The sequence below is a fragment of the Podarcis cretensis genome (genome assembly GCF_951804945.1).
Source record: "Podarcis cretensis genome assembly, chromosome: 2".
Classification (NCBI taxonomy): Eukaryota; Metazoa; Chordata; class Lepidosauria; order Squamata; family Lacertidae; genus Podarcis; species Podarcis cretensis.
In genome coordinates this window covers 36103563-36120661 of record NC_137171.1, presented here as the reverse complement: position 1 = coordinate 36120661, position 17099 = coordinate 36103563, and the positions used below count along the sequence as shown (strand labels likewise).

Here is a 17099-nt window from a genome sequence, read left to right as displayed (position 1 = left end):
TGGGAGATGAAGTTGGAAACATCTGAAGGGTACCAGATTCCTCTGCCCTGCTGAGTAGGAATGTGAGTCTCTGGGTAACCACCTTTGATTATTTTGCTTTGTGCTCTTTACAGATGTTGTTCAAGTCCCTGGAGAGACTAGAAAATGTAAAAGCGGACAAAGACAGCCTAGTGATGGAAATTGATGTGGTGAGGAGTTGTACTTGATAACCCATCACAGTTGTCCCACGCGCATCGAGCCATGGCTAGGTGCTCCTACATAAGCTCTACTTGCAGAGGGAGCTAGCGTATGAAGTAGATGGGGCCTGGATTCTGCTCCCAGCTCTGCAGCCAACCTGTAGGGCAGTCATTAGCAGTTTGCATCCTCTTTCTGGAGTTGAACGGGGATTCTGGTGCTTGCCATCCTTATAGATTGGAGGGAGATGCTCTCTGGACATGCACACTCAGAGCTACTGATGGGAAGGGTGGGGGTGTTCTTTGTGATACAGATCTTACCATAGATATGCCCCCATCTTTCCCGCTACTTTTCCAGAAAGCAGATAAGGCTGCCCTTGCTGCGAAGGTCAGCCGTAGCCAGTTTGATGCCACCACGGAGCAGTTGCATAAGATGATGCAGGAGCTGTTGAACAAGATGGCTGGGCAAGAACAAGATTGGCAGAAGATGCTTGACAAACTCTTGATTGAAATGGACTCCAAGGTAAGCAAGGCTCTTGCCTTGCCCATGATTCACAGCCAGGCCAATGAGGGCATCCCAAAGTGTTGAGAGCTTCCCATGTTTGTGGTTCAGTGCTGTGGAATGTGGCTGGGAGTACCCAGTGACTCATGCAGAAGCACATCCCTTTCTGCCCTGTTCCCAACACTTACTGTAAGTGCTTATGCTGGTGAGCCAGCCATGCATGTCTCATTGCTCGTGCCTGTCCCTGCCAATCAGGTGAGCCAGGGTAGGCTGAAGGGTAGGAATATGCATGATTCCTGCCTCTAAATACTGACTTCCAGTTTGTTTCTGGACACAATTTGAAATGCCAGCTTTTCAGGACCTAAACAGGATGTCTGAAGTAGGGATGGACAGGTAAAGGTAAAGGGACCCCTGACCATTAGGTCCAGTCGTGCCCGACTCTGGGGTTGCGGCGCTCATCTCGCTTTGTTGGCCGAGGGAGCCGGCGTACAGCTTCTGGGTCATGTGGCCAGCATGACTAAGCTGCTTGTGGCGAACCAGAGCAGCGCACGGAAACGCCGTTTACCTTCCCGCCGGAGTGGTACCTATTTATCTACTTGCACTTTGACGTGCTTTCAAACTGCTAGGTTGGCAGGAGCAGGGACCAAGCAACGGGAGCTCACCCCATCACGGGGATTCGAACCGCCGACCTTCTGATCGGCAAGTTCTAGGCTCTGTGGTTTAACCCACAGCACCACCCACGTGCCTAGGGATGGACAGGCCAGTCTAATTGTCAACCAATGCATGTTTTACATGTATTCACTCGTGGGTCCCATTCTATCTCATTTCTGCATCAATCTTTTTAATGCATATTTAAAAAATGTTTTTTTTCTCTCTTTAATGTGTTTGATCACATAAAATACATATTTGTGTATGAACTTTGTCCTTAAATACAAATTTTGAATGCATTTCAGTATTTTTATTAACTTTTACCTGAGAACTATATTTCAAAAATAATAAGGGTGCAAAAAGTGGAGGATAATTGTGTTCTAATCTGCTGTCCAGGAATGCAAATAAGATCAGGTCACTTGAAAATGACAGGCCAAATGAAATAGTTGAGCATCCCTAGGCCAAAGGCTTTCCTTCTCCTATAGAAACCTGCCTGTTCATACCAATTGTCATCTGAGGCTCTTCTCTGCTAACCTGCCTTCAGAACCTGGACCTGTTTCTTCTTTCCCTTTTAAGTTTCTTTTAATTTAAACATACAAAACATATGAACATTTCCAGTCTTTACACACCATACAACTATCTTAAATGTTCTAACTCACTCCCTCTCTAAAACAATGCAGTGTAAGTTAATATGCGTTTTTGTATGCTAATATTGCCATCCAGCCATTAATTATTTAATATAGCTTTTATGGTCTTTCGTACTGTTTTCAAAGTATCTCATTTTCAGCAGTGAGAAAGCGTTAAATGACCCTCAGTTAAATCTTTGCTTCATTTAATTGGTAAAGGGGGAACAAAGTATTTCAATTTGTTCTTGTCTCTGTCTCTCCCCCCGCCCCCAGCCCATCATAGGGTCTACCCTGTGGTGGCACCTCGCCTTTTGAAACGCTCCCCCAGGGTATCTCCTCCATATCTAGGCCTTACCACTTAGGCACTGATTAATGACTGTGCCATTTTCCCAGCTTGTGTTGAAATGGTTGCACGACTTTTCTGCTGTAAGCTGCCTTGAGCACCAGAAAGGTGGGCTGAACAATATTTTGAATGGCAGTGACTCACTTAATGGGGCAGAGTTTCAGCTCTACCCTACCGCGTCAGTGCCTTGAATGTGCAGCTCTCTCCGGAACCATTCTGTCCCTTTCTGTGCAGCTGGACCGCTTGGAACTGGACCCCTTCCGACAGCAGCTGGAGGAGCGCTGGAAGGATATCCGGAAACAGCTGAAGGAGAGGATGCCACAAGAAATAGGAGACGAAGCTGCTGGGATCAGGAGGTAAGAAGGTCTGAAGACAGACCATTCTTATCTTCTGGTAGACGTATGATAACAATGGGCAGATGTCAAGCTAAATCTGATGCATGTTGCCACACGTCTCACATTTGTAGGTGTGGTGTGAAAACAAAAGCCTCCAGCATGCCAATGCACACTGCCTACAACATGCTCCTTGGAACCGTGCGCTGGTTTTATAGTTGAAGGGTCTTAAGTAGAGAAGCAGAATGCTGAGACGCTGCCTGTCAGGATAAGATGTGTTGGATGGACCATGGCCCTTTGGCCTGGCCTGACCTCAGCGCACTTTGTATATCTAGTATGAGTTCCTGAAAGAAAGGACGTTGGAGTAGCTTGCACCCTAACATAGCACTTTGAAGAGAATGGTTTTTCTCCAGCAAGCTGGGGTCCATACATCCTACTTCTCTACTGCACTCTTTGGGCTCTGGGTATTTCTTTTTGACACTTACGCTGGTAACAGTGAGCCCTGTTCCAACATCGAAAGCCTTGCCGAATATGCTTTCTCTACACCAGGGGTAGGCAACCTAAGGCCTGGGGGCCGGATGCGGCCCAATCACATTCTCAACCCGGCCCACGGACAGTCCAGGAATCAGCGTGTTTTTACATGAGTAGACTCTGTCCTTTTATTTAAAACACATCTCTGGGTTACTTTTGGGACCTGCCTGGTGTTTTTACATGAGTATAATGTGTACTTTTATTTAAACTGCATCTCTGGGTTACTTGTGGGGCATAGGAATTCATTCATTTCCCCCCTCCCCCCCCAAAAAAAATACAGTCTGGCCCACCACATGGTCTGAGGGACGGTGGACCGACCCATGGCTGAAAAAGGTTGCTGGCCCCTGCTCTACACCATCCTTGGCTTTTCTTAGTTCTCTCTGCTCAAACTCTTTTCAGAAGTGTTTGCTGCTTCTAGGCATTGTTAGCAGTTTGTGGAACAATACACCCTTGGCTTGAAGGAGTATACCTTGCCTACCTGCCTATATATCTATTCTCCCATGCCATTAGGTTGCCTAGAAACCTCTGCTTTCAAAGAGTAGAAGTTATGTTTGGCGGGGGGGGGGGGGGGGTGCTTAAAAAAAACCTGCTTTGGAAGACTGGAAGCCTTTCACGTTTACTATTGCAGTATGATTAGAGTAGGCCCTGGGGTCAAGTGTGTCCCTCCAAGCCTCTCTGTCTTACTCTCTTTACTCTCCCCAGAGTACACCCTCTCTTCTCCCTGGTTCCAGGCAAGTCAAAGGAGTGGTGGAATTGATAGCTCAGTTGGTTAGAGCATGGTGCTAATAACACCAAGGTTGCAGGTTCGATCCCCCTATGGGACAGTGGCATGTTCCTGCATTGCAGGGGGTTGGACTAAATCATGGGTAGGCAAACGAAGGCTCAGGGACCGGATCCGGCCCAATCACCTTCTAAATCCGGCCCATGGGCAGTCCGGGAGTCAACCTGTTTTTACATTAGTAGAACATGTGCTTTTATTTAAAATGCATCTCTGGGTTATTTGTTGGGCGTAGGCATTCGTTCATTTCCCCCCAAAAAATTTGGTCCAGCCCCCCACAAGGTCTGAGGGACAGTGGACTAGCCCCCTGCTGAAAAAGTTTGCTGACCCCTGGACTAAATGATCCTCAGGGTCCCTTCCAACACGACCGTTCTATGATTCAGCCCCCCCCCCCCCGCCAAAGTCTGCTGGTCCTCCTTCAGTGTTTTTGCAATGCATGTCTTCAGTAAAAAAACAACACACACACACACAAAAAAAAATGTGTATGTTAGAGTACAAAAATGCATTGTGCTACGGAAAATTGACAGCAGAAATGTGTGTGTTAGGTAAAATTACATATAACGTGCACATCTACAGAGAAATGTACACAAAATTGCAAACAATTTTTTGCCTGGACCTTTCCCCCTCCCCCCTTTTTTTAATGCAAACTAATGTGGAAAAGGGGCAAACTGAATTTTAAGACTGGAAAAGTGAGAAATTGAAACTGATAATTTTGTTCAGATGGGGCTCTCTCTGAATCTTGGACGTTCCCCTTCCTATAGGCATCTCAATCTCACTCTGTTGCATAGCTGGGTTTTTTTTTGGGGGGGGGGGGTTTGAAGTCTTTTGGAAGGAGTGGCCCAGTTGGCCAGCTCGCACTCTCTCATCCCTGCACATTCTTGTCAATGGATGCTCTTTCCTTCACTGCTGCAAGCTGCATCACCCATGTGTCACCACTAGAGGGTAGTGGTGCTTGCGACGCGTGGGGACATGGGGCACAGCTCACTCACCTCGAAGAAGGGAGAGTGAATAGGCTCAGCAATGGAAACTGGCAATTACGAATGCATTCTGCTGGGCGGAGGGTGGTGGCACAGTCAGCAGCCCCCATACTGTGTGCCCGTTATGTAAGAAGATAGAGACTGGATCCAACAGCTAGGCAGGCCGCCTCCCAGGCCTTGCTCGTTGCTTCCCTCCACATCCTTTGACGGAACGAAACAGTGACTGTACTTGAAAGAGTGGAGGAATAAGGTGCCAGCAAATGCTTTCCGACAAGAAGCACCCATGCTGAGTGTAAGGATACCCAAGTTAATTCCACACTGTTGCTACCCAGGCAGTCAGAAACTACATAGGAACGGGGTAAGAAGGCAGCAGGTGAATGTGCCTGGCCTGCTTGTGCTGCAGTGTGCGAAAAGTGCCTTCTGCATCTCCTCCTTATCCACGGAGAGATCTGTGAGTGCCTGGTGTTACCAAGCACATAAGGAGCTCCCTAGACACAACTTGTGTTGCTTCTTCTTCTGCTGTTGTGAGTCCACAAACCTTTCAACTTCAGGGCATCTCCCCCTTCATGAAAATGTGTGTACAAACTATCATTTTACTCTCCTTCGCACGGACCGTTCAGGCAGACATTTGCATATCCTGTATCAACACCCCCCCCCCGGCACCTGCTCTATACTCCCATTGCCGTAATTCCTTCATTTGGCCTAAGCATCTCTTTTTCTACCCAAACAGGAGACTCCTGGCCCATTTCCACTGCATCTCTTGCGACCGACCTTTGGAAATGGTTGTTCCTGGCCCGTAAGTCCATGTGTGGAACTCTTATGGTGCTTGTGTGCTTATGCTGCTGTCCTGGGCTCCTTCGGGAGGGAGGACAGAAAATTAACAATAAATATTTATAGGGGTATGTGGTGGTTTAAAAATAGGTGCAGTACAGGACTTGGAAGCTGGGTGATTTGGATTTGAGTCCTACTTGCTCAGCCATGATGGGGAAACCACAGCCTCCAACTGGTAGCTTGGGAAAAACACATCCCATCCGCCAGCCCAGGGTCCTGCATGGCCTGCCCATCCATGACAAGCAGATGTCAGCAGCTGAACCAGGGACGACTTCCTTATCCTGTAGCTGCTTCGTTCTCCCACCCCTCCCTTTGCTTAACCTGCCTGCTTATTGTCTTGGCAGACACATCACTACACTCCCTGCTGTGCCAGGTTTACCTGCTCACCAATCCCTCCGGCCATACATGGTTTATGAATTGGAACAAATCAGGCAGCTGAACCGCAGGTACGCAGAGGACAAGGGGCTTCGGAGGGTTTTTTTCTGGTTCCTAGCTTGTGTGTATTTTAAGAGGCAGGTCAGGTGGGAATTGGACGGGGCACAGATTTGGAAATAGGGGGCCTGCTGGGGAGAATGAAACTGAGAAGAGAGCAGATGCAAAGTGCCTCTAGCCTTGGTGATATTGCTATCATTCTGTTGGGGGAAGGCAGGAGTGGCAGGAAAATAGCTTGCAGCCCAAATACTCCTGCCTAGCAAAACAAGATTTTTCACTGACAGGTTGGACAGAGGGAGCTCCCCCATTTCCTCTGCCCCATTTGCATGTGATGAGAATGGGGCAATTGTTTCAGCAAACTGGCAGGTAGGGGAGCAGGGCAGGGAATTAGTCTCTGTTGGTGTGGCGAGGCTTTTCCTGGCAGCTAGTGGATGCCATTGTTTGTTTCCTACAGTTCTCTTGCAAACAATATTCTGTCACCGTGTAGCAAAAAATTAGTGGCATCTGTTAACCAGAGGCTAACAGAAATAACCCCAGTGCCAAAGTTAGGAAACTGGTGGTGGAAGGAGGACGGGGATATAAGGGGGTAGGTGGGGGTGAATTCCTCCCTTTCCTCCAACCATCCCTCTCAAAAATTGGCTGAAAGTTTCCTTTGGGCAATCTCTCAACACATCCTTAGATAGAAGTGTCGCTGGATGGGGCAGTAGACCTCAGCAACCCCTCCATTTGTTACACCCAGAGGATCTTCTGTAGAAAATGTGTCCCTTTGAACATGTGTCCTTTGCTTTTTAGATTCTTCATAGCTGTCAGTTTGAGTGAACCTGGTTAGGTCCTCCTGGGTAGCATAGTTCCACGTAAATGTTCTCACTAGTTCCTGCTTTCTCACAAAAGGCGTGTAAAATGCAAGCAAGGCATGCTGGAAGCAACAGCCCTGCTTAACAGTATGATTTCTCTTTTCCGTTCTCTTTCTGTGGCTGTTTGCCTTCTCCTTGCTCTCTGGCTTGTGCTGCTGCACCCCACCTTTCCCCTTCCCATCCTATTGTACCCCACCCTAGTCTGAAGTTAGGACCTGGTGTTCGTTTTGATGCACTGGAGAAGAGTGCGAGTCTCAATAAGCTGCGCCGCATCCATTCCAAGATGCTCATGGATATACAGAAGGTGCAGAGCCATTACAGTGGTGGAGCAGCGAAGGTCAACGCTCAGATGATCAGGGAGATGCTGCAGGCCCAGTGTCTTGGCTCAACCCCGTATGGCAAACGGTAGGAGAAAAGGTCTCGAGCAGTTGAAGTTCATAGCTCCAAAGCAACGAGAAGCAAAGTAGGGCTGGCACTCAGTTTGAAGGCACCCGGGACAGATCAAATTCCACGCCCCACCCAATTGCGGCTTCCTGGCCTCACCCACCGTACCCCACTTCTGCCACCACGCCCCAGTTCTTGCCGAACCTGGTGCGAGCCAAGGTGCTCCTCTGAGTGTTGCTCCCCCAGCGGAAAACCAAGCAGCAGCCAGAACACAGGAACACCCTGGCTCTTGCCAGGACACTCACCCAAAGATTGCTGCTTCCTTGGCTTCTCCACCTGGAGGCGGGGAAGACGAGCAGCAAGGCTGCACACTGGAATGCCTCCTCCTCGGTGGCAGGAGTGGTGGAGAAGGCCATTTTATTATCCCAGAATGAGTCTGGAGGAATAAAAGATGTTGGTGGCTCAGGCCACTTTGCTCAGTGCTTCTTTGATGAGTATGGAGTTGGGTAAGCTACATTTAAAAAATCAAAAGGGGAGGGCAGCAGTGTCAGCTCCAGTGGGCTTTCTGGGGGTTCTGGGCCCAGACATTTACCCCATCATTTCAGGTGCTGATGCTGGGCTTGAATAATGCTTCATTACGCAGCCATCCTAGGGATTTCAAGGCATGGACACAACAGAACACCACCTGTTCAGAAATCCCTGAAAGTCAGATTTATGAAACAGTCATTAATACTTAGCTAAATCTCTGGGTCGAGCTTCTAGTTAATTCTTTTTATCCAGGTGGATATTCCAAATAGGGTGTAAACAATATCAGCTTTGCAAGAAATCAGCCACAAGAAGAGCAGGAGCAGCTAACTATATGCTGAGCCTTCTTACTTACCAATGTGGAAGTTTCACTTTGTTGCACACATGGGTGAAAATTCCTATACACCGAATCCACTTTTTGGAACAAGTTTGTGTGGTAAGAAGCCACAAGCTCCTCATGTGCTCTTAGTCTTATCTCACTGGATAACTGGCATGCAGGATCTATGCAAATTCTTATGCAGAACCAACTTCAGTGTAGGAATTTTGTCATGCCTGAAGCAACCCCTTAAGGTGCTTCTCCTTAGCGTACATTTAGCTCTGTGGGTGGAAAGAATGCACATATTTAGTGGTCAGACTTGCTGCTGCTGCTGCACGGTAATAAAATCTGGAATTCCAAAGCAAACTCTGAGCTTGAGATGTCTGTTGAACAAGTCAGACCTGACTGTTACAGCTTCACAATATATTTACTGATGTCTGCAAGCCAACTCCTTTACCTGCAGAACCAAAGAAGTAACATGCAAACAAACATTAACCTTGTACTGCAGGTCAGGTATGCCACCCCAGTTCCCAACAGCAAAGTTCCACCAAGACTTCAGAAACCCCTCCCCTCAAAACTGGCAATGTAGCTTGCATTTTTATTTCTGCTTCATTGTTAGCTTGCTAGTTGCTGCTCCACCTATTGCTTCCATGCCTGAAATTCTACTTTCTGTCTATGAAGCTCCCTCCTTGTCTACATGCTGACTTGTGACAAGATCTACTCTTTCATTCTGGGGGGTGTGTGTGTGTTGCTGCTTGATGAAGTGCAGGCTAGGGAGACAAAGCCAGGAGCAGGTTGTTGTTGTGCACTGAGTATGCACCTAATATTTCAGTTTTCCCTTCCACCATGACCTCTCTGGAGCGGCTTAGTGTTTTCTGCTTTATTTGGGAAATGAATCAGTTTTGACATTCTGAAAATGTTCAGTGTAATTGTGAGTGGTGTTTTGTGTGACAATTAAGGACAGTGGTGCTAAATTGTGACAAAGAAATGTAACCGCCCCACCCCACCCCTCAAAAAAGTGCTTTCTGAAGTTAGCATTTCAAAATATCCTTGGGCAGGACTTGACCCTAAACAACCTGGGAGCGGCATTTGGCTGGCTCTCTCATATTTATCTTATTTACTTGTCTGTTCCCACCTTTCTCCCTCCAAAAGGAGACTCAAGGTAGCTGCTAAAGTGCACCATGAAAAATCAAGCACAGCATTACTGTGGCATATTACACATATACACTCAACGCAAGCTCCACCGAGTTCAATGGGGCTTACTGCGGAGTAAGCAAGTGTAGGATTGCAACCTAACTTTTTTTAACATTCGGCACCGAAACCAAATTACTATTGCACCTGGGAAGAAGACCTTTCCTGTTCCTTTTAACCTCTCAGCAGCCACAGCAAAAGGTGGTGCCACAGACCTTCCACCTTGACCACCTTCTCCCCAGCTATAACGTCCAAAAGGAAAGTCCTGCCTGGTCTAGCTCAAGGTTAGCCTTCAGAAGAAGCTGGACTCCAACTCCCTTCAGCCCCAGCCAACATGGCCATCGGTCTTTAATAGAGCTGCAGGCCAACAGCATCCTGTTGGTTATCACTGGTCTAGCTAGTAAGCCATGAATGTGGCTGATGGGTGGGATCCCCAGTTGGGTAAGAGGACAGGGTGGGTGGGTGCTGTACTTTTATGAGCTGCTTAGAAGACGGGATTTCCACATGCAAGGCTTACCGGCTGAGATTCTCATCTTCTGCACAGTTTAAAGATGTGGTAGCCCACCCTGGTCCCCCTTTTCACCTGGCCACTGTAGTGAAGTGAGAAAATAAAGAATAATGCAGGAGGAGTTGTGGCTGTGTGTTGGGACAGCTGGTCTGTTAAAGAATTGGTGCAGCATGGAGAAGCAAAGCCAGCAATAGCAGTTGGACGAGTATACAGATTTTGTCACAATCCACCAGGTACCTATGTATGGTTTGGGGTGTTGTCCTCCAGAAACCAGGTTAGTGTAGTCGGTTGGTAGTGGGGAGCAAGGGGAGCAAGAAGACAGAGCATCTGTGCCTTTGACAGTTGTGTAAAAGATGGTGCAGTTTGTGTTACAAGCTATACTTGCTGAAACTCCACCTCCTACAAACCATTCAAGGTTCATGAGCCTGCTCTTTTGCACCTGTAACATTGGGGCCCAGTATGGGCCACATGTTCTCCTGCAATGATTTTGCAAAGTTTTTTGCAGATAAAATTGCTCAGATTCGGGAAGAAGTAGACTCCACCGTGGGAGCAGGGCCAGGGCGGGAGAGTGCTAGAGTTCTGTCTAGTCAAGTTGAGTGGGATCAATTCCAATCTGTTACCTCCGAGGATGTGGACAGGCTGCTTGGACGAGTGAAACCAACCACCTGTCATCCTGGCTTATAAAAGCTAGCCGGGAAGGACTGGGCGATGGGCTTCGTGGGGTGGTGAATGCTTCCCTCCGTGAGGGAGCCTTCCCAGACCCGCTGAAAGAGGCAGTTATTAAACCGCTTCTTAAAAAACCATCTTTAGATGCGGCCACAATGGCCAACTATCGCCCAGTCTCAAATCTTCCATTCTTGGGCAAGGTGATAGAGCGAGCAGTTGCCGAACAACTCCAGGCACGCCTGGAAGAAGCGGACCATTTGGATCCCTTCCAGTCGGGATTCAGGCCTCATCATGGGACTGAAACTGCCTTGGTCGCACTGGTTGATGATCTCTGGCGGGCTAGGGACAAAGGTGAGAGCTGTTTCCTAGTTCTGCTGGATCTCTCAGCGGCGTTTGATACCATCGACCATAACATCCTTCTGGACCGTCTTGAGGGGCTGGGAGCTGGGGGCACTGTCCTACAGTGGTTCCGCTCCTTCCTCCTGGGCCGTGTTCAGAAAGTGGTGGTGGGGGATGAGTGTTCAGATCCCTGGGCTCTCATTTGTGGGGTGCCTCAGGGTTCTGTCCTCTCCCCCATGCTTTTCAACATCTACATGCAGCCGCTGGGAGAGATCATCAGGAGGTTTGGGCTGGGTGTTCATCAGTATGCAGATGATACCCAGCTCTACCTCTCTTTTAAATCAGAACCAGTGAGGGCAGTGAAGGTCCTGTGTGAGTGTCTGGAGGCGGTTGGAGGATGGATGGTGGCTAACAGATTGAGGTTGAATCCTGACAAGACAGAAGTACTGTTTCTGGGGGACAGGAGGCGGGCAGGTGTGGAGGATTCCCTGGTCCTGAATGGGGTAACTGTGCCCCTGAAGGACCAGGTGCGCAGCCTGGGAGTCATTTTGGACTCACAGCTGTCCATGGAGGCACAGGTCAAATCTGTGTCCAGGGCAGCTGTTTACCAGCTCCATCTGGTACGTAGGCTGAGACCCTATCTGCCTGCGGACTGTCTCGCCAGAGTGGTGCATGCTCTGGTTATCTCCCGCTTGGACTACTGCAATGCACTCTACGTGGGGCTACCTTTGAAGGTGACTCGGAAACTACAACTAATCCAGAATGCGGCAGCTAGACTGGTGACTGGGAGCGGCCGCCGAGACCATATAACACCGGTCTTGAAAGACCTACATTGGCTCCCAGTATGTTTCCGAGCACAATTCAAAGTGTTGGTGCTGACCTTTAAAGCTCTAAACGGCCTCGGTCCAGTATACCTGAAGGAGCGTCTCCACCCCCATCATTCTGCCCGGACGCTGAGGTCCAGCGCCGAGGGCCTTCTGGCGGTTCCCTCATTGCGAGAAGCAAAGCTACAGGGAACCAGGCAGAGGGCCTTCTCGGTAGTGGCGCCCACCCTGTGGAACGCCCTTCCAGCAGATGTCAAAGCGATAAACAACTACCTGACATTCAGAAGACATCTTAAGGCAGCCCTGTTCAGGGAAGTTTTTAACGTGTGATTTTACTGTATTTTTGGTTTTTATGGAAGCCGCCCAGAGTGGCTGGGAAGGCCCAGCCAGATGGGCGGGATATAAATAATAAATTATTATTATTATTATTATTATTATTATTATTATTATTATTATTCGGCCCCTTACACACTGGGTTTCCCCACTTTGACCTGTTGACCCTTGATTCCTAACAGCGACAGGCTTGCTGATATGTCAGACTTCAGCTACATAAGCGTTCCTCGGCACTGCGGAGGCAGCCACACCCTCACTTACCCATACCGGCGTTACGGACGGCTGCAGCAGTTTGCACAGTCTATGGCACCAGTCCAACCGGACGAAAACGCCATGTTGGCGGTGATGAAGGTAATAAGAACTGGGGGTGGGGAGGAAGCCGGAAGGTGGGGCCTGGAAGTCAGGCTGGACTCATAGCTGACCTGTACGTTTTGGAGCCTACAAGGGATGCACAGGCCTGCACTTGCTTTGCACGATCCACTTCACATAAGAGAGAGAAATACAGTCTGGATTGCACTGAGTATTTGCTTATCCTCTGTCCCTTTGGTTTCTTCACATGCAACTTTGAAACTCATCAAATTTATTTGATTTTTTAAAAGAGAAAACACTACTGCACCTTGCATTGGATGATCCCTAGCACTAGTAATAACACAGAGAAAAAAACTTCCCTCAATCAGTTTTGGCAATACTATGCCTAATTTTATAAACCTCAGGCATGTTTTTCCTGGTCTCCTCCCTGCCCCCCCCAAAAAAAAAGCTCCAGTGCTTTCTTTTGTCACAAGGGAAGTGCTGCAGCCCCTTCGTTTCCTGCACCTTTTCCACCTCTACAATATCCTTTTGGAGATGTGGCAGCCATACTTCTACATAGCATCTCAACTAGATTGATATGAAGGCCCTGTGGTATCTACAGGTTTGTTTTCAGTCTCTCCCCTATTAATCCCTATTAAGAAATTTGCCTCCTTCGCAGCTGCCACAAACTGGGTTGACATTGAGTTTTTTCTTCCAAGATCCAGAGACCTCTTCCATGTCACCACCAGTTCAGGCTGATCAAACTATATCTGAAGTTGGGATAATTTTTGCTTTTGCCCCAAGGTGCATCTTTACGTGCACTGAGCTTCCACCTCCCATTTTGTTGCCTACCATTTGGAAAGATCCTTTTGCCTCAGCCAATAAGGAGGTTGACCCTCTGCCACCTGCACACACAGTACCTGCATGCATCAGTGCCTGTGGAGAGCCCTTCCCCACACTGTCTGAATGTGTGAATAGAGGGTGAGGGAGCATTTCCTTCCTGCTTGCTGTCAGCAGGAGACATGACTGTGGTTGTCAAGGGAAAGGGCCCCAGAACCCCATTCCCTTGTCCTTTTTAACATGGGGGAGAGGGCTTATATGAGCTTCCCTACTGAACTTAATAGTCAGGCAGGTTCATATAGGAAATTGAAGAGAAACGAATTTTGCTGCTCTTGGTCTTAAGAGAAACCACATATTTTCTTTTTCCTGACCATGGTCTAACCCTTCTTTTAGTATTAGAGACTTTCCTTTCCTTCATAAATTTGCGCTCGTTCACATAGGCTCCATGCTACTATTTTCTGCTAATTTATTTTAGTAGAAACTGAAACGGGCCAATTTTAGGTTCCCATTTCAAGGCTCTTGTACTCTTGCATGTGGGCGGGGGACACACATTTAAGGTGGTTTTCAGAAACGCAAATGTTATAAAACCCAAGCCCACAATTCTGCGTGCTGTGTAAAGGCTGAGTACTGGAACGGCAACAATAAATGGAAGTCAGCACAATTATTGGTCTGGACACACTTGTTGACCTTGAGGAAGTTGCAGTCTAGGCTTATTTCAGACCCTGCAAAAAGGGAATAATGTATTATCTAAATGAGAATGAGAACAAGATCACCGTGTGTAGAAAATGCTCCTTTCTAGCTGACATTACAATTTTCTCTTAATGGCAGGGCTAATGGCTTGGTATTGTTCCTGTGATACACATTTCACCTGCCACCAGCTTATCTCTCTCTCAATTATGTAACATAAAGATAACTGAAAAACAAATTTCCTTTTGACCACACTCTCCTGATTTCTTTTTTTTATTATCTTTTGTTAGCAAAAAGTTAATTTAGATTGCAAAATGTTTTGTTCCTCCTTGCTAGCTCAAACCAGTGTTAGTTCTAGGCCAGTATCCCAACTCTCATAGTGCTTGTTGGTAGAAGCCATGCAAGAAATACAATGACTAAACGGTTTGCAGGCTTCTTCTCCATCAGAATTCATGTCCTGATTGTGGGGGCTCAAAAAGCCATATATTTGTTTAGTTCCTTTTTTTATCTCAAATGTTCTTCTCCCCCAGATACCCAATCAGATGCCCACCATCCAAAGTGCAGCCTCTATCTTGGTTTCCACAGCCTTGGCCTCCTTTCCTTTCCTTCCATATTTCCCTGACATAAAACATGCATCCCACCTCTCTCCCATGAATGGCACTCAAAATAATTAACCACAAGAAATTAAAACAACTGGAAAGTAAAAATACTGAACAGAATTCTCCCTTCTCCAGCTTTCAATTATCTCCCCCCCCCCCCCGCCCAAAATTTTTTTGCCCAAGCTCCTCCTCCTGGTTGGAAATTTAAATGCCACACATAAACAATACAGTATTCAAGTAGTCATCCTGCCTGTAATCCAAACCTGCATGATGGACCTGCTTTTAATTTAAGACATACTTGTTCATCTTTTATTACTTCTGCTTAGAAAAATGTAAACATATAACTCTCTTGGTCTGACCTTACCATAGTACAGAGCCCAATACAGTTGTGGGTTACAGACCATTAGTTCCTGTTCTTCTCCCTTTTCTGGGGGCAAAGTATAGATTTCCTCACCAGTGGCTGCAGCTGGGCTCTTTCATTAACTTTTCTAATTCTTGAGGTTTTTAGGACAATATTATATTGTTGCATTTTTAAGTTGACAACCATGGCGTGATGGATTTACATGAAAGCTGCCAGTCTAGAAGATGAGAGCTTATCTTCCGCTCGGGCTGAAATCTTACAAATATATGCACTGGGAGACTACTTCTGATGTCAGAGTTTTAAACCAGTAGATGGACACCAATGTGGTAAAGGTTGGGACAAATTCAGCTTAAAATCCAAGTTGCCTGTTACATCATTGACAGTCTGTACAGTGGTACCTCGGGTTACATACGCTTCAGGTTACAGACTCCGCTAACCCAGAAATAGTGCTTCAGGTTAAGAACTTTGCTTCAGGATGAGAACAGAAATTGTGCTCCAGCGGCACGGCAGCAGCAGGAGGCCCCATTAGCTAAAGTGGTCTTCATGTTAAGAACAGTTTCAGGTTAAGTATGGACCTCCGGAATGAATTAAGTACTTAACCCGAGGTACCACTGTATCTGTTTACTGCAGAGAAGGGATTCCAGCGTTTCCCACTCTTTCTCAGTCAATGGAACCACCAACAGGTTGCAACCTAGAGATGAAGTTTCTACCTTTGTAAGCTCCTTGGTAGAGTAGGGCAGCCTTCTACAACAGTGTATGCTCTCCAGATGTTTTTGGACTCCCATCTCCCATCAGCTGCAGTCAGAATGGCCAGTGGTTAGGGCTGATGGGAGTTGTAGTCCGACAAAATCTGGAGGTTGGAGGTAACATGCAAACAGGTGTGAGTGGACAACAGGACTAAGGCAGAGATGGGCAGGGAAGCTGTCACTGGATCAGGGAATCTAAAAGGCAAACCAGGGATCACTAGGTTCCAGCCTGGCCACCCTACTGTCAAAGTGAGAAAGCTTTTCAAGCTCCACCGTAAGTGTTGAGACTGATGGAGTGAAACTGCAGGACTGGTTTATAATGGATTTTTAATGTTTGCCCTTGGGGCTAAATTGAAATCTGCCCTGTGCTTGCATTGATTCCTAGCATGAAGAGGTAGATATACTGGGTCTTGATGGTCATATCTACAAAGGACGGATGGACGCACAACTCCCATCAATAACTGGAAAGGATGGTAAGTGTTATATTCCATGTGCAGATGCTTTGGGTAGATTTTGTTAACCCTTTCATGAACACTGTTCAGGTTATTGAGTGTTAATATGCAGAGCTGCCTTTACTTTGCATGGAACAATGTGAAACATTTGCCTTGAGCTGCAGAATGCAAAGCCAGAACCGTTTTCCTACTGCCGGTTTCTATGGATAGGGGTGATTAAGGGAAAAAAAGAGCTCTAGTCCACCTCTTGATTGACCCTTACTCCAGTCTCAGAGCTGGGAGATGTACAGCAATTGCCAAATGGTTTGCTGCAGGGATGGGGAACCTGTGACCCTTCAGATGTTCCCGGTCTACCATCTCTATTACCTCTGGCCATTGGCAGGCTGACTTTGGTTGATGGGAGTTGCAGTTGAGCAACATCTTGGCAGATCAGATCGCAGGATCCTCGCCCCTGGTTTACTGAATAAGCACATCTGTAAGAGACCTGATGCATGTAAAAGGATGGCTCTTGTTTGGCTTCTTTAAATCACTACATCACTATTTGTATGTGTGTAGCAGAAATACTGAAGTGTCCTTCCACCCTCTGTGCTTCTCCCGCCAGGTGTTTTAAGACCGAGAAACAAGCTCATTCGGTCGTCCTCACAAAGGCATCATCCCACGCTCAGTGACATTGCCAATCTTCCCGCTCGTCCCCACACTGCCAAAGTGTCTTTGCGCAGCATGTCAGGTAAGTTCCGAGCCAGGTCAGGATCCAGAAAAGATGAGATGAGACCCACTCAGATAAGATAGTGAGGTTTCCTTAATTTATATACTCACTCTGGGATTAATATAGAATAGGACAGTCCACACAAGTGGAGCGTCTGTGAGACAAATTCTGCTTTTATATTGGTTTTATACTGTACCTAGGGCCCCTGCAGACATCCATTTTATGCATTCATGATTATTTGTGCTAATGATGACATTGGCACAGTTATATGTGATTTCCGTTATCATTGGCACCTACATTGGACATA

At 47.2% G+C, this 17099-nt stretch overlaps 1 protein-coding gene across 2 annotated transcripts in view; it reads left to right on the top strand.

The window, feature by feature from the left end:
- QRICH2 (glutamine rich 2) overlaps window positions 1–17099 on the top strand; it is a 44687-nt gene that overhangs the window by 24408 nt on the left and 3180 nt on the right. The window contains exons 11-19 of one of the 2 annotated variants that reach the window (XM_079965880.1): window positions 114–188; window positions 532–696; window positions 2527–2648; window positions 5641–5706; window positions 6086–6187; window positions 7229–7432; window positions 12296–12464; window positions 16020–16107; window positions 16688–16813. In XM_079965880.1, the coding sequence (XP_079822006.1) occupies window positions 114–188; window positions 532–696; window positions 2527–2648; window positions 5641–5706; window positions 6086–6187; window positions 7229–7432; window positions 12296–12464; window positions 16020–16107; window positions 16688–16813 (1117 nt within the window). The remainder of the gene's footprint in view (window positions 1–113; window positions 189–531; window positions 697–2526; window positions 2649–5640; window positions 5707–6085; window positions 6188–7228; window positions 7433–12295; window positions 12465–16019; window positions 16108–16687; window positions 16814–17099) is intronic. The other variant, XM_079965881.1, reaches the window with a different exon arrangement.